The sequence below is a fragment of the Hesperophylax consimilis genome, chromosome 23, assembly GCF_061612785.1.
Source record: "Hesperophylax consimilis isolate HC1 chromosome 23, BYU_Hcon_1.0, whole genome shotgun sequence".
Lineage (NCBI taxonomy): Eukaryota > Metazoa > Arthropoda > Insecta > Trichoptera > Limnephilidae > Hesperophylax > Hesperophylax consimilis.
In genome coordinates, this window is record NC_142858.1 from 1,662,946 (window position 1) to 1,685,289 (window position 22,344).

Below are 22,344 nucleotides of genomic sequence, written 5' to 3' on the forward strand. Positions count from 1 at the left end.
TTTTGGGATCTTTAAGTGATGTAGCGTCAACAGTTTTCCACTTGTACTACGAGTTTCCGGACTTCTTATGTATCTACAATCAATGGACATTAAATATATCTACAATCAATTCTATACAATGTTATAACTATGTTAAATAATATATTATGGTGATGTATTTATATGTACCAATGTCGCAGCCAATTTCATCAGAGTGGTCAGAGCAGTCGTTGACTCCGTTGCAGCGCTTGCTGGCGTCCACGCACTCTCCATTGCGACACTGCTGCTCTCCCAACGCACACTCGTTCGTGGGCTCTACCACCTCTGCTTAATATAATCCAGCCAGTCCAGAGCATCCATTTTCAATACAGTGGAGCAATTGGCAAATTAATCCAGCGTTGAATTAGACCAAGTTGTTGCAATGCGAGAGGTTATGTTCATTTCGGAAGTAAGACATGTTTGTCAGAACGAATTGAACATTACAGGACCAACAGGAGTGTTTCGTGAATGAAATTATAAAACAAAACAAAAAAATAAATAACAAAGATGATTAAAAGTTACTGACTAAAACTAGAATCTGTATTCAAAATAATGATTTTGTAAAAAAAAACTAAATAACTAAAAAAATATTTTTTAATGAATAGTACCAATATTGAGCTATATTAGAAATTAAAAAAATAATAATAAAATCTAAATAAGTGCATTTGTATTGTGAGTTATGAATGTGCGTGCAGCTTACCGCCAAACTGTTTGTAGCTGAACTCTTCGGCTGAAACAATAACCTTCCCCAGTCGCCCGGTCTCGGAGATGTGCCTCTTCAGGAAGTCCTGGATCTTCTTTGTGTCGTATTCGTTGATTGTCTGGAGTTCGAGAGTCACTTTGCATGTAAAGTTATCTTCAGGCCTTGATCTGTTGTATGGAGAAAACACCGAGTTAAGTGTAACGATTTTATGTAGTTTAACCGTGTTTTGAGGAAGGTAGGCATCATATTACCAAGCAAACACTGCATCGGTAAAACTTGTTAAATGGAAACGTCCCTTATGGGTCCATTAAAATTTCACAAATTCAACTATTTCAATTGAATGAAGAGAGAAAAATTCAAAGTTGAAAAATTAATAACTGTAGAATATTTGGTTGACAAATATATATTTATTATATTTTATATTTTACGGAAGCTTTACTGGTTCATAGCCATTTATTTGGAAATAACTCACTGAATCCTGACGAGTCGCGCTCTCTGCTCTCCAGGGAAAGTGTCGAAGAGCTCGTTTACGCCATCGGCCAGGTTCCTGGAGAGGTTCTGGAAGGGCACTGAGTCCCGGTTGTCGAACTGATCCTGATACGGCTCGCGGACCACAAATGATACCCGAATCGTTACTGAAATATTTACAAAAACTTTCATTAATAAAATAGTACGAGAAGTCATATTGCTACACTGTGAACCGTATGTAGTGTAAGGTATACTATCTACTAACCACTTATATACTTTTTGAAATTTTATTAACATTTTTAATTAAATGCGATACAGAAAATTAACTAAAAATAATTTTAATAAGATTGTTGAAAAGTAACTGTTTTCTTTTTAGCTGGAAACTTTTAAAATATCTTGTTAAAAATATATATTTGATTGAATAGTTTCATGAAGTGCTTTGTGGTAAATTGCACGATGTTAATTATTATTTTTTTGAAAAGTTAAACATATTTCTTCATGTTTACGTTCTTTTCCTGGGGTGTAGATTGGTTGTTTGATATTATCTTCTGCTCCGGACCCAAATGTTGAACCCTCCAAATCTTCATCATCTCCTGGGATGGCTCTGTAATATGATTTTCAAATAAGCGGGGGAAACAAAAATATGTTTTATTAAGCTTAGCAGTGCAATGTTCAATTTTCAATTTAAATATAAATAACGTTTTCCTAAGAAATATAACATATTTTAGGTTAGTAGTAACAAAGTAATATATCATACCTTCTTAATCTGCGATGAACATTTCTCGGCTCCAAATCAATCTAAAAATTAAAAAATTTCCATTATATACAAATAAAACGTAAAACTTAAAATATCTTTACGGAAAAATATTGTCTTATTTTAGAAACCTTCCTCTCAATTTTATAACTATCGATCACATTTTTACATTCTAGGAACGGAAGAAAAATCTGCATAAAAAAGGTTTGGGTGCTCGCTATTAAATTTTACATTCGAGGAACGGAGAAAAATCTGCTCAAAAAAGGTTCTGATGCTCGCTGATAAATTGTTATTTTTGTATGAAAATACCGTTTCTTCCTTTAATAAAGTTTTAAAACATCTCTAAAAATATATTATTAAATGATGGTTAATGGAGATATTTCAATAATACGTATATTTAAACGATTAACTTAAAAATATACTATTTCTTAAAAAATACTGGGATTCCCAGCGCTACACACGATTGTTTGACTTAATAACCAAAAGAGGTCGTTCCAACAATTATTTTCTTACTAAAAATAATTTTGTATTGCAGAAAAATTGTGAAATGGGATTTTCGCTGAAAGGGTGAGAAAATAAAAATACGCGAATTTCGTGAACGAAATAACAATTATTATTACGATAAGGTAAAGTGTATGTGCCTTGTCTCCACAGAAGTGCTTGCGTCCAATTCCTAAACTATGAATCTTTCTTTTATACAAAACAAAAAAAATCCTACTTGCAAACATTCTCTGGAATGTGATCAAATTAAATTGAATTAACTCCAACGTACAAATATAAAAAAATCATTATGGAATAAAAATATCGTAATTCTGGTGAATAATTTACCCAGTCAGAATTTTATTATTATTATTGTCCATTATTCAGTTTTGAGTGGAATGAAGTAGGATTTTTATGTGCTACACAAAAAATTTTTATGTGCTACACAAAAATTTTTTATGTGCTACACTATTTTTATGTGTCACACCCTACGAATTTTCACAACTCTCTCAACTAGCAATTCTAGTGATTTTGATGAGAAACATCTTATAGCGCGCCTAAAGAAACTCTATATATTTGTTTATATTCTCACTAAAGATTAGCACCGGATCTACTCTATATGGTGATAATTTTTAATTCGCAATATGTTATTATATCAATATTTAAATAATAAAACGATTTGTTTAGTTAAAAAAAAATACTTGTTTACTTTCATGTTCACTTCCTTCAATAAAAATAAATTTCTGCACAGGCCAGTCTATTTACGTACTTCCCATTTAGCGACGCCTTACAAATCTCACTACTACTGAATCGACTACAATTTAATTTTAAATATTATGAAACTAATTCAATATACTACCTAATTAACCTAACCTAATTGAATATGCAAATAAAAATAAGGGCACCAGAAGCCAAACGGCGCAGAAGTAAAATTGGCGCCCCTTCTCAAAGGCAGTAGACACCTAGGTAAGTGATCACTGTAATTAATAATATTTGGATGATTTGTATTTTTGTGTAGCGTCGTTTTTATGAAAAATGAGCTAAAGAGTGATGTTTTTGGACTCTTGGGTGTTAGCCATTATCAGCGCATTGTCAATTCGGCGCCAAGAGCGCGCTGCAATTGTGCCCGCATAGCCCAGCCCTGTGAGCAGGTATGCGAGAGTCAATATTACATAATTAACTTTTTGCGTAGGTACGTACATGCATACCTTGTGTGTTTAATTGCGGATGATAAGGTTGTACAAATGTACATTACCTTGTGCATTTCTAAGGACAGAAGCGAATTTAGGAGAATAGATATTAATGTTTTAATTTTATGTCATATTTGAATGATCTATTAGCTACCCACCGAAGTTTCGGTTACGGTTTTGGCCAGTTTCAACCAATAAATGATTTTCGGCCGAGGTTTCGGTTCCGGTTTCAACCAATAAACGATTTTCGGCCGTGGTTTCGGATTCGTACAAAAAAATTTCGATTGCAGCTTAACTGAAGTTATTTAGCTGGGTACCCATTGTATTCCTATTTTCTAACATAAAGACAAATAAATACTAAACTGATTTGTTTAATAACTTATAGAATTTTTACTTAAATAATATTAATACTTTTTTTATCCGTGTAAGTGACAAAGCCATAATATATACCCCTCCCCTTTAGTTGTAGTTCTAAGATATTTTAAGCATTATTACAAAACAACAAACAAAGTGTGGCAATCGACATCTTGTTACATTACGCATTTTATTTAATACAAATTTTATTTAACCCATACCATATCCGTTTCAATTTCGGCCCATAACTAGAACAGAAGCCGAGATTATAGTTACGGTTGGTCACTATGGTTGATTAATGAAATATATTAACTGTCTTTTTTTTAACAATTCTCATTCTTGAATAGTAATTTTTTAAAGACTGTTAAACTCATCATGCTTTAGAAGTGGGTATAATTGCAGTGTACATAATTCCAATTTATCTGTAGGTTTAGATGTCGTAACCAGAGTTGGTCGAATAAAGTACTCACAGAGTTGCATTGCTTGCCCTCGACATATATCAATATTGTTAATCGACAAAATAAAATTTTCCGTTTGTTAAAATTTGATGACTTGTTTTCCTTTTCTCGCTAAAAACAATAACTATATCTAAGCCCGATAAAGAACTATTTCTCAGTGACTTTCGAGTTTGGGTATCCGGCTTTCTTGTATATGTGTTTTTTTATTAAGTTATATTGTTTTATGGATTTAAAAAAAACGTTATATATACATATAAATATCTCAAATATCGTTATTATTTGTATTATTCATTAATAACACAGGCAAATAAGTGGAATTGAAAGAAAACTGCTGTCGCCAGTTTACGTAAGATTGTCGACTCCTAGACTTTAATTACAAAGAAAGACTAACGGTTTTCGAAAATTTTGGTAAAAAAATTAAGCATTTTCATGTACAACATATTTATCGCTTTAATCATAAAGAAATGAATAAGATAATTAATGTTTTATATTTGAATTCTAGAGACAAAGTTGAAGAAAATAATTTTAACGGAGTACCTTCAAACATAAATAACATTTAGGTAAAGTAATGTAAATTATAATTTATCCGCTGTTATGTGTTAAACCACGGGCCTGTACTTCCTCGTGACCTTATAAAACAAACGGGTCCCGTCACCGAGAACTCGTACATTAACTCAGTGACTCATGCAAGACGAACTGAGGTCCTGATAAGAAACTCTCTTGAGCATACTCCACTCAACACATAACACCTGTAGCCAGATAATGCATCGGTATACCGAATAATGAATCAAATACTTGAGTCGGGTCTTGTCAAGAGTCAGAATGCGGTCTATTCTCTATGTCTACCCTTGCGGGGATACGAAGAGATGGTAAGTTATAATAATTTATTTTATACAAATTGTTTTTTTTTAAACCAAATTTCTTCGGTTAAATTGGGTATTTAAATTCGGTTATTATTCAATGACGTGGTTAATTTTTGAGTTTTTGGAATTGTACTCAGTGTTTCATAGTAATCTTTTATTTTACATCTTAGGTACATTTGGTTGTTTCTGGGAAAGGTTACAACGGATCTATCTCCATATCAGGAGCCTCCGAGAGCTTTCTCTTTCTAAGCCATTATTACACATAATATAGCAAATTTTGCAAACAAAAAAAATATTGCTTAATCAATGATAATTAGTTCTAATCACAAAATAGAGAAATTTTTCAATAGATATATACATGTATCTTTTCCAGAGTGGAATATTCTCTCAGTATCGCCCTGGTGTAAGACATAAATGGCATTGGCCGTGTTTGGTGACTAGATCTGAATAACCAAGTAATAATAATAATAATTGGATGACTTGTATAGCGCTGTTTTTGTACAAAATCACCTCAAGGGCGCTGTACAAACTTATAATACATTTCTACAGTGATCTATGTCATTACTTAACTATTTATGGAGAAAATATACAGTACAATACTTACCTGGTAGCTCACTTGAGATCAACACTTAATTAACATTATCTAATTGTTTATTGGCGAAATTTAGATACAGGATTTAGGACTTAATTGAAAAATTGAATATAACTGGACTTTCTATTAGGAATGGTATTTAATGATACGACAGCTTAAAAGGGTAAGTATTTAGTTTAGACCTGAATTCTGTTGGACTTGTTATGGATCTTAGTTCCGGAGGGAGTTTGTTCCAAGTCTTCGGCCCAGATACTCCGAAAGCGCGATCACCAAACTTAGTATTTGGCTTGCGCTTAGGTTCTATCAGTCTGCCTACAGCTGATGATGTTGCTGATCTAAGAGTTGACTGCCTCAGACCAGTGTTTTCCGGGACGCATAGTTCAGAGATGTAGGGTGGGGCCATTTCATTGATGGATTTAAACACCATCCAGCACAGTTTGTACTGGATTCTTTTAGGGCACTTGAAAGTTACGAAGGTGTTCTGAAATGTGCGAATATTTTGAAACCCCGGTTATGAGCCGTGCTGCTGCATTAAACACTGATTGAAGTTTGTCAATTTGATATTTTGGAAGGCTGGCATAAATGCCGTTGCAGTAATCGAGACGTGAGACTACGTAAGAGTACTTCTCCACCTTCCTCTTTCCCATCTATTTCGCCTCACCACAACATTACTACTCATCAATTAACGTTATTACTTTGACACCATATGCGTTTCTTTTCCCATGTTTAAAATGAGATGTTTCAAATAATAATAAATCGAATCGTTATAAAAAGACATACTTATAAAGAAAAGTGGCCTTGTGTTCTAAAATAAAGTTGCAGTCTGCTTTGTGGGGCATGCGCCACAGTATTATTTATTTACTGAAGTCATAACATTATCTTATCAGGATTAGCCAACTCCCAGAAGACATTCACCTCCGATAAGAGATTAGGGAGACCTGTTATAAACGGCATCCTGAAAAGATGGTGTTTACAGGAATAATAATTATTGGTGATTCAACTTCAATATTATTTTAATATTTGCTATATTTGCGCCAGAGGATAACTTACTACAACCTAACTAAGATCTATTTCAACATATTTAATGAAAAAAAAACTATTGTACGTATCTGTTATAGCTGTTAATATTCTTCTTGCTCCTTTTATTAATTTTCCGACTAAACCATGTCAGTGGCGGCTCATAACTTTTGATTAAAAATTAAGAAGAATTAAGACAGGTATATGCCTCTAACAAATCTCGAAACGATATATTGAAATCCTATTTTTTCAAATGTTATTTGGAAAACGAGTCATAAGTAGGTACAAACTCTGTTCTGATAGCCGTCCTAATTATCTCCAAATACCAAACTTTGTACATCCAGAGATGATGAGCTTTTTTAATCTTCTCATGTATTTTGAATGTAAAACATCTTGTATTAGGTCTGTTTATTTTTGACCCCGTACTTTTTAATGTATTTTCCTGATTTTGTTTTTATGCATTTATATGTATAATCCATCATTGAGTATACTTTTTCAACTTTTTGACACCAACAGTACATAAATCAAATGAGTGATTATAAAAATTCATAAAGTCTTATAAGACAATTGTTTTTGTAACATATCTGTAAAGTGATTCTTCATATGTTGTGTCTGTATGTCGCTTCTGTGAAATGTTTTGTAAATGTTTTCTTCATACATTGTGTCTGCACATTGGGTTGGGTTGGTTATTTTTAATTTTTAATCTAATTTTTCTGTACAAAACTCTTTTTTTAATTTTTTTATTTCTTCTATTTGAAAACTACCAATTGGCGATCCCTTAATGAGTTTAATAACTCATGGGAATACAACATCGTTTGTTGTATGTTTAAAAAAAAAAAAAAAAAATTATGATGGAGTGCTAAGTTTTAAAAATTCGAAATTAATTAACCCAAAACGATTTGTTTTAAAGTTTTTTGTATGAAGTTATTTAAAAAAAAACAGTTTGGCAGAGCGCTGCGCCCATTTCGTAAAAAAAAATCATACGAAAAAAAAACAAAAAGAACCTTTTCAGATAAAAAAAATTCAAAAGTCACGAACCGCCACTGGGTATAGTCAAACTGGAGGATGAGGGGTGACCTAACTAAGAATATACGTAATTATAATTTTAATCGTGTCGTTACCACAAAACTTCAATTTTTTGTCTAAAGGGAAAACTTTTCGAAAAATGCATGTTTTATTTATTACTTATGTAGTACAAAAAAACTTAAAAGGTTTGGCAATGTTTAAAAGTAATTTCGACTTCCAGCCGGGAAGGTTTTCCCGTTTTAGGACAATCAACACGATTTACTGGCAACAATTTTAAAGTAGCTTGGAACTAAAAGATGTATTCATGGAAGTTACATGTATATTTGGCAGAGATCGGATAAGAAATGGGTAAACAAGCTAAACAAACAAAAGAATCTAATAGCATTCAAATTTTTTATCACGTTTTTATTTATTCCGAACATCAGAAGAGTGTAGGTAATCATCTTGGTAATTCTATCCAACAATAAACTGCTACATTTAACATCACGTAGCAAAAACTAATTTTAATGTTTTTTTATCTTTATGGGTAGTGGTACAAAAGGCGTTGTACGTATTTCCTTATAAAATTCGCATATTCCGAAGAAAAAATCAACTGACTGGAGAGAAGGGTTGAAGGAGTCACATTACATCAGTTTTTCGTTCCAAACTTTAGAATATTAAAAACCAAGTGATAATAACCTATCTTGAAATTAAGGGAGAAAACATGGTTTGTTTCTGCTTTCCCACGTACAGTGGCCGTCGTTTTCACACCCAAAACCGTTTTAAATGTTTATACATGAAATGTTTATAATAAATGTTGATATATAAGTGAAAATTATTTGGAACAAACTATAATGAAAAGTGTGATTGGGGCTAACTCAATAGTTCTTTGTGTCCGGTAATTGACAGCTACACCAAAACTAAACGCAGAAATTATACTTTTTTTAAAAGAATTCTAACATTTACGGGTTTCGAATAACCTGACAATATTTTAAAATCTCGTACTACCACCACAGTAAGCGGAAAATGATACTTGTATTGTGATGGAGGACTTAGCCAGCCGATGAATTGAACGCACTACGCCTGGGTGGGACCCAAACGCGATGTCAAACCAGCTCTTTGAGTTTAGAGGATTGCCCTCGTATTTTTTAAACTATTTAAACAAATTATTCCCGCATCTTGTGTAACGGATAGAAGCGAATAGATTTATCTCACTTCAGCCTCAGATCATGGCACTTTTCAACACTACAAACAGCTACTCACACTTGTGAAAAGTTCCGATAAATATTTAAGAGTTTATATCATCAGAACGAGGCATTAATAATTAATACATAGGTGTACTACAAGATTTTTTTGAAGCTAATGTTTAATGCTTTTTTTAAATTATAAAGTTATGTAGGGGAGGGGGGGGGGCATATTGGGGCCACGGGGCATAGTAGGGCGAGCCTCATGCAGCTCAAAACGAACGCTGTGCAAACTGTCAAAGGGCTCGCTTTGATTGGTCGTCGCTCGACGCGTGACCTCCATACGCGAGCCACGTCATTTCGGTACGCGTCTGTGTGATGTAATCAAAAATATCAAAACCAGTGTTTTTCTTAAAAAAATTAGTGAAATTGAATAGCAATTCTTTCTAAAACGTACCTGTGTGTTTTAGTTTATTATTAATCAGATCCCTTCCGGATTTCTCAATCAACAAGCACAAGGTCATTGAATCAAAGGTAAGATGTCATAAGTTTGTGTTTAGTTTTGAACGAGCCGGTGGGGCATAGTGGGGTATGGCGCCTGGGGCAAAGTGGGGCACCCCACTATGCCCTTTTTTGATTTTAGAAAAGTGCCCCACTTTGCCCCGTTTTAAAGACTTCTAAGTTGTAATACATTTATTTTTTACGTTTTTAGCCAACATGTTGCGCACATACAATAGGAAGACTGAACAGCATTCATGGTCTGTAGCTGTAGTCTATAAGCTGGACTATTCGGAAAAGCTTTTGTATCTGCAGCAACAATGACGACTGCAATTAATGCATTCAGAGCTACAGGTATATGGCCTGTAAACAAGGATGTTTTTACTGACGCAGATTTTGCACCCGCGGACACTACAGACAATCCTGAGCCTGCTGAGGTGCCTTTAGTTAACGAAGCCATTTCGCAGAGAGACAACACTTCAATGAGACAAGAAACCCCAGAAGGTGACCCTGGTGCCAAGACGCCACACAGACAACCACTCCTAGAAATTTTGACCGGTAACAAGACACCACCATCGCAAATACCACAACAGAAAAGGAATATTCAAACCCCATCTGTGCAACCTTCTCCACAACCTGGTTGTTCATGGATGATCGATAGGCCCTCGAGTTTTGCAACAACTCCAGAACAAATAATGCTAGTGCCTAAGAAGAACAGAACATGCAAAAGACTTAGTAAACAACGAGGAAAAACAGCAATCATCACAGAATCACCGTACAAAAACGAGCTTCTAGTCGTAAAAAAGGCCGCAGAACTAAAATAACAGAAAAAGAGGGTAGCTAAAGATTTAAAATTGAAATCCATCAAACCGAAAAAGAGAAAGGTTGTCAAAAAGAAAGGCATCAAAAGCTCTGCAGAAGAATATGCTGGTGCTGAAGATACTGAATGTATCTATTGTGGTTACTTGTGGTCAGAGTCAACCGAGGGATGGATACGTTGCCTAAAATGTTCAAAATGGGCACACTACTCTTGTGCTGGAGAGGATGAAAAGATGAAGAGGCTACTCATGTATGTGCATTGTGGATTTTGTTATCTTGATTGAAGTTTTAAAGGAGATGTTTATAACTAACCGTAATTCATTACTTAACTGTACCATAGTTCTGTATTTCCTTTTTTTAATGTTTAAGTTTTATAAAAGATTAAAGAAACGTACTAAAGGTTTTTACGTGATCTCTGATTTCCTTAACCTACAAAAATAATTATGAGGAGATTTTTTGTACTGAATTTGTTATGCTAAAGTGTTGTTGTTATTTTTATTTATTTAAACTATCGTTATGTTGCTAAGAAATAAAATTATTTCGTTTTGAAGTTGCCTTCGTTCCTTATTATGACCACCCCACAATGCCCCACAGAAGACCCCACTTTACCCCTATGCACGGGGCATAGCGGGTCAAATGCCTATTTTCATTTAAGTGTTTACATCTCTTAGATTAATTACGTTATCAACATAAATGTATCCATAAGCATTCGCAATGAATTAAGCTACGATTCTAAGTTATTTTTTTAAAATTTAATCACATTATTTTAGTTTTTAGGAATGTTTAAACGTTAAGTACCCTACTATGCCCCCCCCCACCCCTATAACACGAGAACTAAATACGATTTCTGGAACATTGACCAACTTAGACTTTGACGAAATGGCCATTTGCCTATACAGGGCTATAACATTGAAAATCTGTTCAAGAAAGAATTTCGGTATTTGATATTGTTTATTAATTTCACACGAAGTAAGATAAAATCTTCCTAATTGGTGAACACAGACAAGCCCACAACGCTTATATCGATTTACACCTTTAGTGTGTGTGAGGGAATGTTTTTAATCGCGCTTGCGGCCAATGCTCCCTTTTTCCGACTCTGGCTATACTTGTTAGCTTCGCCCAGACACTCCACACAACGCACGTGAGGCGTTCCCAACTAGCAAATAAGTAAATAAAAACTGGAACATTGATGAAAAATCCCGAATCCGTTATTATAGCCACTATAATTGTCATAGGTAAACTTGTCGAATTCCGCTTCATGCAAAGGCTCTTTAAAAAACAACACTTGATTTTATCATAAATACCTAATGAAAACAAATATTTAAGGTGTTCAAGAGAACAGTATTTTCTAAACTTCAAACTTAATTTAAATTTGAGAAAAATTGGAACTTTAAAGCATCTTTTATCATCTCCCACATAAATATTTATTTCTCGTAGTAATTAAGGCGACATAAGTCTCTAATAACGGGGATTTTCTCGACGGTTTATCATTTCTGATGAACGTATTACTAAAATCTCAAGTATTTCAAGGGATCCCTACACATGATTGTTATTTAACAGTACTTTACCATTCAAATATTTTAATTAAAACGGTTTACGAAAAATCATAAAATTTCAATCAATCATTTCAACTATAAAATTAGCGGTAAGCATCAGATTTTGTTTTTCCGGACGATGAATTTGTAACTTCCAGATATATCCCTCTACAAAAAATGAGATTTTAGTAACGTTCATCAGAATTAATTAAAATAAACCCCATGGAAGAATTGATTTTATAGGCCAGCTAAGAGAAATTCAACCGCATGTCACGGCTCCTTTACTTAAGTCGTTAAGATTCTGGCATTATTTTAAGGTATTGTCTCGTCTTAAGTTGAAACCATGCGTTATTTATAAATATTTTTTGCATATTAACAAGAATTCTTAAAAGATTATTTCTTCAAGATTATCATTGTCATACACTTTATTTTATTCTTTTGACTGCTTAGTTATTTATTTGATAGTTGGGAACGGTTTGATCGCGCGGTTTCGCGCGCGTTGAATGCAATGTCTGGACGAAGCTTTTGTAATACACTAGGTCGTAAACTCGTATACTGTTATTCTAGGAACAATAACAACTCTTCTGTAAGTACTCCGTGATGCAATCGGTCAACACTGCATTTACAATAAGTTACTGTTGACTCTCACCTATGACGGCCTCCGTAGTCAAGAGGTAAGACTCGACTAACAAGAGAGAGGTTGCGTGCGCAAATTAATTTAATTTGATTATTTTGTGTTATTTTATATATTACCTACTCATTTCAAAATATGCAAAGTTTTCAAAAGTGCTAAGACTCTGAAAATGTTGTTTTGTTCATTGGTCAGAAGTCCACTGGAGTATGCTTCCACAATATTGAATCATCAATATAAGATATACATAGATTTAGTAGAAAGTATACAAAATAAATTTTCGAAACATTTACTCAAGAAATACAACGCAAAACTACAAATAATATGTTAACTTTACAAAAAAGACGCACATTATCAGACCTGTTGTTTCTACATAATCTGCTAAATAATAAAATAGATAGTCCCGAATTGCTATCCGTCATTGGTTTAAATGTTCCAACGAGGCGTACCAGGCACACTACACTTTTTCATATTGAAGCCAACAATACCAATGCAGCAAACAACTCAGTAATTACTCGCGCAATCACAATTACTACATTTTACTCACAATTACTGTTTACAAAAATTACTAGATTTAGACATCTTTCATGATTCCTTTCTAACATACAAAACTAACTTATTAAATTTCTTAGCATGACATATTTCAAAAATATTTTCACATTAACTAACTAACTAACTAACCATCACGCCGTTTCCCCGAAGGAGTAGGCAGAGAGGACGGACCGCTAAACAACTCGGTCTTGGCACACACTCCTTGCCTCATTCACATTCATACATCGTCCAATACATACTCTTCTATTGTTCCGACTCTTGACATGGCCCGACTCAAGTATCTGATTCACTTGGTCGTGCCATGTCTTCCTCGGGCGTCCCCGACTTCTGCTACCATTCACATTTGCATCGTATATTCTCCTTACACTCCTTTCTTCGCTCATTCGCTCTACATGCCCAAACCATCTAAGCGTCCCTTTCTTAATCATACTCATTACGCTTACATCAGCCTTGCACTCTTTGCGGATATCCACATTCCTCACACGATCATACATGGTTTTACCACACATACGCCTCAGGGATCTCATTTCAACATCATTCAATCTACTCTCATCCTTTCTTTGCCAGTTCCATGCCTCACTTCATTTTCAAATCATTTTTCAAAACTCCTATGTATTAACAGTCAATTACAATTCGTGAGCTTATTATAATTCTTGTTTTCAATTCATTTATTATTATCTATCCACACACTTCCTTCCTTTTTTCTCAGGCGAAATTACGTAATGATATTTTATGGACATACGTAATAGGTACTACAACTATGTAATAACTAAAAATATCTAACTGTATCTTATTGTACTGTGTATGTCTTAACAAATCAATAAATAAAAGGATAATAAAAAAATATCGTATATTTACAGCACGTTCCAGAGTGGAAGATACTCTCAGTATCGCCCTGGTGAAAGACCACCATTCAGAATTGAAACTTTGCTCCAAATGGCTTTGGTCATGTTTGATGACCAGATCTAGCCAGCTACTTCCCCACCTTTCTTTTCCCCGGCTTTTACACTTCCCCGCTACCTCCAGCCTCACAACATACACCAATTGGGGATGCTATGGTCTCACTGGCTCCAGATTGTTGGGAGCAGTTGGGAGTCTTGTACTGTTTCACATAAAAAAAAGCAAATGCTTCTCTTGATATATTAATAGAAGCTCGACGGAACTTTGAAATGTGAGGAATGGTTCAAATTTCTAAATTTAATTCAAATTGAACTGTTTTTTTTACGATAGCGATCTGCAGTCCTTAAAGATCCTTTATCGGTCGACTATGTTAGATACCCAGAATCAGTGTTACGCCGAAATTTTTACTTGAGGAACAATACTCAAAATCGTATCCAAGTTATATTTAAATATAAGTTCATAATTTACTCGTATAATAATGTTATTATCATAGAATAAGTACTATATTTAAGTTATAACATTTACTGACAAGAGTCCCAGAGCCAGTGGTACTATGGCGTGAGGATGAAGTCGTACTGTAAGTATCTGCTTTTCTGATCTGACGGTGAACGGTGATCTTTCAGCAGGGCGATACTGAAAATACATACCACTCTGGAACGAGGTGAAAATTTAGTAGATTTTTTTAAACTTTAATTATGATATGATTTGTATCGATAGGATTGAATAAACAAACATTTCAATTGATGTCATTTAATATTTGCGCAGGTTGGGTTTCGAACCTCCGAGCAAAGAGTCCGCAGCAAAGTAGCGTAGTTATTCAGAGGTCGACTAAGAAGTGAAGTGACTTAAGCCCTCGCATTCCAGATTCCTACCGATGTATAACAAGATTCTCTTATTTTAAAGTTTTAAAAAAATAATTGTTTTTTTGAAGATAATATCTATACATTTGTAATGCCGAAGCGTTAATTATTTAAAATTTCGCAAAGTAAGCTCCGAAAATTATTAAAAACACGTTTTGTTTTGTTATTTAAATATTAAAGGCATGCAAAAAATTAAGGTGTTACTTTATACTAAAAAAGTTTGTTCTATTTCAAATGAGTCGTATTTTATTAAATATTTTCGCTTAATTATTATCGTTTTTTTAATATTAGCGCGCTCCCTCTGACATTCTTATTTACATATCTCCCTTTAAAACCATCTTTGAAAGCTTACTACGGGGCCTTAACCAGTGATTCCTAAATTTTATGTATAATATTTTAAAAAGAATCTAAAAAATCGCTTACTACGGGGCCTTAAGAAGTGTATCTATCTTATATTATGTGTCACATGTATAACATTAACAAACCTCGTGATTTCCGTAAAAGAGGTCTTCGGCTTTTCTTCTAACGGACGCTGATGATTCCGTTGTTACTGATGGCGGAGATGAGGAAGAGAAGACGTTGACTGAAAATATAATTAAAATAAATTAAAAATTACATTCCAAAAAATGAGGTCTTGGAGTGACCTCTCTAGTAAAAAAATATAAATGGCATTTTGGTATTCGGTGCAAGAAGAAAACTTACAAATATGTCATTTTGTTGATTTATTAAAACAATCTGGTAAAATTATTCATTTTCCTTTTAAAAACGGGACTGAAGGCTCATAACGAATGATTTGATAAATTTCCAAACTAAAGTAAAGCATGAATATGTTATTAGGAAGTTGGAACATGTGTATAAATATCTTCAATTAGATTCATTCGGACAAGGCTACCTGCGTGAATACTGCGTGTTCAGATAAACTCTAAACGACTTATATTTTACTAGGAAATGGTCACACATTTAAAAGAAATTTAAAAACAAACTTTAGTTCTTTCACATGTCATGGGTACCAGCATACTTGTACCACGTGATATGCATTTTCCATTACTGTCCAACGTCCATTGGTCCAATGCTAGGGGATCGGGTATCAAACGCACACAAAAAAATAAATGTCTCACAATATTCCTGGGTTGTCATTTCAATTATTTAATCAACGGAAAAAAGACGATCGTTATGACTCAATATCGCAATCAAATGTCATATACATTATGCATACGAGTGTCGGATTAAAACGGAGAGTAAAAACAAATATCTACTAAGCCGTGGATAACTTATTTATAAAAAAAAATATTTGAATAAATCTTAAAAAGTTTAACTGGAAAAAAGTGTAGTTACATCTGTGTTTTATTCTCTTCAAAGTTATGACTGGTCATCAATCATAAAGCTATCACTTCACCTAAAATTTAAGTGGGCGATAATTAATTTCAGTCATCCTCAAACATGAAGATTAAAACAAGCCAACAAATAATAATGTATCCATAAATATGTCGCCCCCCAATCTTTTTACTTTAAATTAATTCATTTTTTCCCTTAATACCTAAGGAGTATGTTATTTATAGAATTCCACATAAATGTAGCAATCCAAATAAAAAACATTAAATCTTGCAATTTCACAAATGTGAAAGGAAAAAAATAGTGATTTTATTCAGCCGCCCAAAATTACATTTTATTCAAATTCGTTCTTTGATATGTTTGGATAATAAACATTACGTGATAATATGAACATGAGTAATACGTAATATGAGTGTCAACTTAATCATTTATTCTGTTTTAACTTATAACCTGCATAGGACTCAAATATTTTTGCAGATTCTGCAAAATATTTTAAAGGATTATTAATCAAATTGTGTTGCATAACGAAACTTTTGCAAATCGAACAGTGAAATGATCCGCTCAAGGAAAAATACTTTGTTTGTTATTTTGATGTTTTATATACGAGTATAAGCTAACAATTAATAAACAACAATTTTTCAAATTGCTTATAGTTTTCTTCGCCAAAATAATTGATTTAAAACAATTCATACAAAATACGAAGATATTAAAAAAATAGGTTTGAAATTGAATACTTACAGTCCAGCAGGCTTCCGAAGATTTGGCTTTTAAACCTCTGAAGTCTTCCTCCCAGTCCCGGTTCTTCTTCTGAGATATATTCTAATTCGTTATCTAGTAATCTTCTAGGATCTTCATTTTCAAAAACAAGGTCCGAGTCTTCGCCCTGTGAACAAAAAAAAACAAATAGTTAGTTTTACAGTAAAAATTATTTAAAATAATGAATAGTTCTGGATGCACAAGGCTTGTTCGTCACATAAAAGTTTAAAACTCAAAAAGGGTTTTACAAAAACACATAATCTAATGTACTAGTCAAAACGGCTTCAAATTAATTCACCGATAAAGAACACAGGACGATTGACTAGATTCGATTTTCAATAGTTATGTTTCGATTGACCTTGATTAATTATTTTTTTCGCAAAATTAAAAAAAAAGAAATGATCTGTTTTTTTACACAAAATGATGGCACATTGTGGATATCAGAATAATAGTCACTTACAATAGTTGATATTTTAATGTGAGTTTTATATACCTTGTTGGATCATCCTAATTATGAAAGTTAATAAATTTTGTCAGTTCAAAGTTCGAACCTCTAACCTGCGTAATATTATTACCGTAGAATATTTAAACACCCAACGTATCTCCGTATAGCCGTAGAGCATGTTACATTGAATTTACACGTGTTCCGATTTTCTTTTATACTTGCAAAATCTGAGTTTATTTTCTTCAACAACATTCCTTACAATGTCACATGTTACATGATCAAGACCAAAATATATGGTATGATGTTAAACGTAAAATCATTATGGAGTTAGTTAATTAACAATGACGATATTTGTTTTAATTTTCCTCCATTTCGTTATTCTGCTGTCCGATACATATTATTAAGGCTCTTTCACCTATAGAAAAATCAACATTTTTTAACCCCATGCTATGCATTTAAATTTAGTAATATTTTCTTTTCCATCTGTGTGCCTTTTGAATTATATTTAGGATGGGTTGTTTTATAGAATTTGAACAATTCTTAAAATTTCAACGTTCATTTTTGGGTTCCATGAAAGTCCTGTTCAAGTTCTGTTATTATATCATTATAGGCCATTTACTTGACAGAACTGAAATAATAACAGATTTTTTTTGTGTTTTCATAATTAATTTGTGTAAATTCTTTACTTTTGAATTAGTATTAAAGATCAATTAAATAATGTTTTGAATAAGAAATAGTATAAATTATTTATTGGTTATTTCACCATCCACCTCATTCGTGGGAACGATTTATTTATTTATAAAGTTCATGTTTACTAATCGGCAGTCGAACCTGTGAATAGAAGTTATACAGGATAAGTTAAACTCTGACGTTTTAAATAAATAAATCATAAATCGATGATATACGTTATCCAGCGGATAGTCATTCAAGAGGATCGTGAAATACCCCTTAGTGTAAGATTCTATTTATTTTGTATTTTTCAAGAGTTTTAAATTTATAATGTTACGAGTTATTTTAAATATTAGGTCACCAAATTGGGAGATCTCATTTGTTATGTATGTGAAAATGACTTGATTAAGTAAAATGAGTTATTCTACACACTTCACCGTTGTCTATGAATCGCTTCGTGGCAGATAAAGTGATAGAAAAAATGAATATTGTTTGTATTTCCCAAGACGCTTTGAGCTTGAACAGTAGCTCATTCCGAATACAAGGCATGATTCAGTGAAAGAGGCAAGTCTCGACTATAAAGAGAAAGGGATGATGTGATATGAAATGCATTGATCCAATAAAAATTTTAAACAACCCCGCTACGAGACGGCGGAGATATCACACTTCGCGCTAAGTCGGCACGTCCCTGCAAGTATGGACAACAAATCCCCATTACATGATTGCGGGCTTGTTTTTCACGGGGCTGTGGTGCGGGGGGCGGGGCTCGGAGCTCGGGGGGCGAAGACATAAGGGGGTGGGAGTTTAGATGCTGTTAAGGTGGGATTTAGTTCGTGGGGCTTATGAGAGTGCATTAAAAGGGCTTCCAGCCAATTACTTCAACAGCTGCTTCTAAATATCCGGCGTCTGACTCTCTTGTTTCCCTTTGATTGTACACACGTGAATAACTTACGCCGTTTTTTCATTATTGTAGTTTTGGACATCTTTTATAGTCGCTTTAGGTACAAACGATTTATTACTTGATTATTTTGTTTTATACGTATACTTATCGTTTCCATGATAATTACGATCATCTAAAATTCTTGTCTTATTTTACCTAAAACACAATTTTATAATCTATATTTTCCTTCTCAAGTCATTGATAAAATTAAGTACTAAACATTTATTTTGACTTAACCAAATACATTCCGTTTTTTTTATTTATTTACTAGGAACCCACCAAAAGTAATACACGTATTAACAACAATTCATGAAAAATACTATTTCTCGACAACTCATCCCAAGAAACATTAAAAAACCACAACATGGTACCTAGTGCAATAAAACCCCTGTCATGTTCATGTACCGGTGCCTTAAACTAGCCTATATTAGCCTATCATTCACCGTTGCATCATCACGTGGATACTTGACTGCAAGGACGGGATACCTCACCAGATGAAACAATGAATCGAGTCATGTTCCAGCTAGGCCGATACCGGTCTGTACCGGTGCATACAACTGGCCTACACAGGATTCATCCAAATATTGCACCCCATTCAGTCCATATCACAGATACAGTGATATGGACTGAATACAACGCCAGTGGCGAGTGGAACAGGCCGGGTGCCGAGGGGCGGCCCTCACGGGCGGGCGATAGTTCCCGAAGGATACCGCGGCGCTCCCGGCGGAATACTAAACGCCTCCACGGGTATTAGCGAACCAAAAAACACCCAAGCAGGGCCGCCATTGGCCCATTGGCGATTCCAACTGGAATGTTCGCATTTTTTACCATTAACTTTTTTTTAAAAGAAACGTTACGAGTTAAGTGTCATGATGGAGAACTTGAACTCACAGCGCATGGGTGTTCGCCTGGGTGAACCTGTATTTTTGAAGCAATCAAATGTATATGCTACTAACTATATTAATGTTACTTTAATCTACATGAATATAAGTTTAAAATAATGATATAACATAATTAAAGTGGATATCAAAAAAAAATTCTTTATGGTGAAATAGGAAAAATATCCCCAGAAAGGTGTACGTCGCGTTGTATATAATGTTATAATAATACCGTTAGACGTAGATGTTTAAATAATATAAGTATTATCACAAACAACTAATATTATAACAGTGCAATTATTAGATTACCGTGTTTTCTCACTCATTAACCATCGCAATATGTTTTCTTTATTACAGGTTCAACCGCAACAAAAAACATTTCCGTATCATATCTTCTCGAAAGCCTATGACAAAAGACAATAGACAATGGGCAATAAACAATCCACGTTAAACTGTACAATTTCAATTTAACTATCTGCACTTAAACAACCCGCCATTCTTTCACTATGTACCTACAGGTTTGGGGGTAAAGTGTACTAACTTTGGGAGATGTTTCTACAAGGTGGTAAAATTTAAAAACAAAATTATATTCTTTATTTCCATCTTTTTCTCACATCACATATAAGACTGTTTTCTTCCAAACTAAATTTTTTACTTTTTAACCAGAAAACTACCTTTAAACGATGGCATTTCGAAGTTACTGCCTTTTGCCCCCGGACACCGTGAGTACCTAGTTTATATACCTACCTATATAGTAATATTTTGCATCTAAGCTTTACTATGTATTTATGATCATATTGTAATTTTCGATTTCGTAAAACCCTTCAAGCCACATTTCGAATGTCACTTTTCAGTGGTTTTATAAAAAATAATTTTCCAAACACCACATGGTAAAATAAATTTAATTAATAAGGCATTTTTAATACTTAAAACAAAATTTTGTTATTTTTTTAGGTTATTTCGAAAAAAACATCAGTGAAGTTACTCAACCCTCAAATAACTCAACATTATAAATAGAATATTATTAAAATATTTTCCATAAATTTTGTTTAAATAACCACATTCATATAAACCTCAAGATTTTTGATTAGTCGTTTTCATTATCTCCTGCAAAGTTTTCATTTTGTGGCTTGATGGGTTTTTACCAAACCACAGTCGATATAAACATGTAAGTGTTTCGATTTATTCTGATTGCATGATAAAAACAGCACTTTTAAAAATAATAAATTATTTAACTTATTTATTTCCACGGGATTATCACAAAGTTTCATGGCGTGAACAAAATTGTTTTATTTTTATTGTGATTTTGAATAAAATGCTTTAGTCTTTCTCATGTATATGTCAGTGATCGAAATTGTGACATTAAGCAATTTACAAATCTTACTCTCTCAGTATTTTGCAACTAAGAATTATTCGCACTGTTGTGTAATATTTGCATAAAGCATAAAAGCAACTCCTTACTGAAACAGAACCGCGGCAAATCTTATCGATTGCTTTACAGATTTATCGTCTACACATACGATAAATACATGGTTTTCCTGTAAAACATTCGCACTTTGTCGTTTAAAAGTGTTTCTGTTTTGTATCCACAACATCTGTCATAATGCTACGAAATTATGTTTCAAAATTTTCTATCAAACTTCCATACCGTGTTTTATTTAACATTATATCATTTCCTATCACGATAACGAAGTCTTTTATTATTAGCTTAATTCATTATTGATGAGAACCTACACATCTGGAGTGTTGCTATCCGTTTTGTCTTGTCCTAATAACTGCACCGCCGCCCGTTCAAGTTTCTATAATGCGCTCATCGTTGTAATCACTTAAACGTATTTGTTTTCAATGACACCTCAAATAATAGTGATTAGTGACTAAGCAACCAAATACAGCTGGAGTCAGCGAAAGAAAATGGGATGATCTGGACTATAAACAGTGACCATCCCGAATCACGAAAACAGTGTTTAAGAATTATGACGGGTTGGTTTTGATTTTGATGATCTTAAAAGGAGTACATACAATGAAGTTACCAAAGAACAATATATTGTCATAAACGCCAAATAAAACTGACAAGATCTGAAAAATAAAAAAAAATTGAATTATGAATCTAAACACGAAAATAAAAAAATGATACTTAACATGGTTCATTGTCAAAAGAATAAGCCTGTGTATTGGATAACCTACACCTCTGCCACAGGTCACCCCAAGTGGTACGTATGTACATACCACTTGTACGTACACACGTTTGGTGATTTAGCAGAAGGATGCGCCTTCCTTGTATTGTAACCTCACGAATTTACCTACACATGAAAACAAAAAAGGAGTCTTAATTTTAGATTTTCTACATCATAGAATGATCTAAAAAAAATTCAGCATCATCGGATGTCTTCCGACTCATCCAAATATTGTCAAATCAACTACCAAAATGTGCTTTGATCACTAA

The 22,344-nt window shown here is 33.5% G+C and overlaps 1 protein-coding gene across 4 annotated transcripts in view; it reads right to left on the reverse strand.

Moving 5' to 3' along the window:
* trol (terribly reduced optic lobes) overlaps positions 1-22,344 on the reverse strand; it is a 298,108-nt gene that overhangs the window by 177,326 nt on the left and 98,438 nt on the right. For all 4 annotated transcript variants that reach the window (XM_089645754.1, XM_089645753.1, XM_089645752.1 and 1 more), the window contains exons 2-8: positions 16,952-17,096; positions 15,367-15,464; positions 1,947-1,987; positions 1,696-1,793; positions 1,194-1,356; positions 719-888; positions 169-303 (exon numbers count right to left, since the gene is read on the reverse strand). In XM_089645754.1, coding sequence (XP_089501880.1) covers positions 169-303; positions 719-888; positions 1,194-1,356; positions 1,696-1,793; positions 1,947-1,987; positions 15,367-15,464; positions 16,952-17,096 — 850 coding nt within the window. The remainder of the gene's footprint in view (positions 1-168; positions 304-718; positions 889-1,193; positions 1,357-1,695; positions 1,794-1,946; positions 1,988-15,366; positions 15,465-16,951; positions 17,097-22,344) is intronic.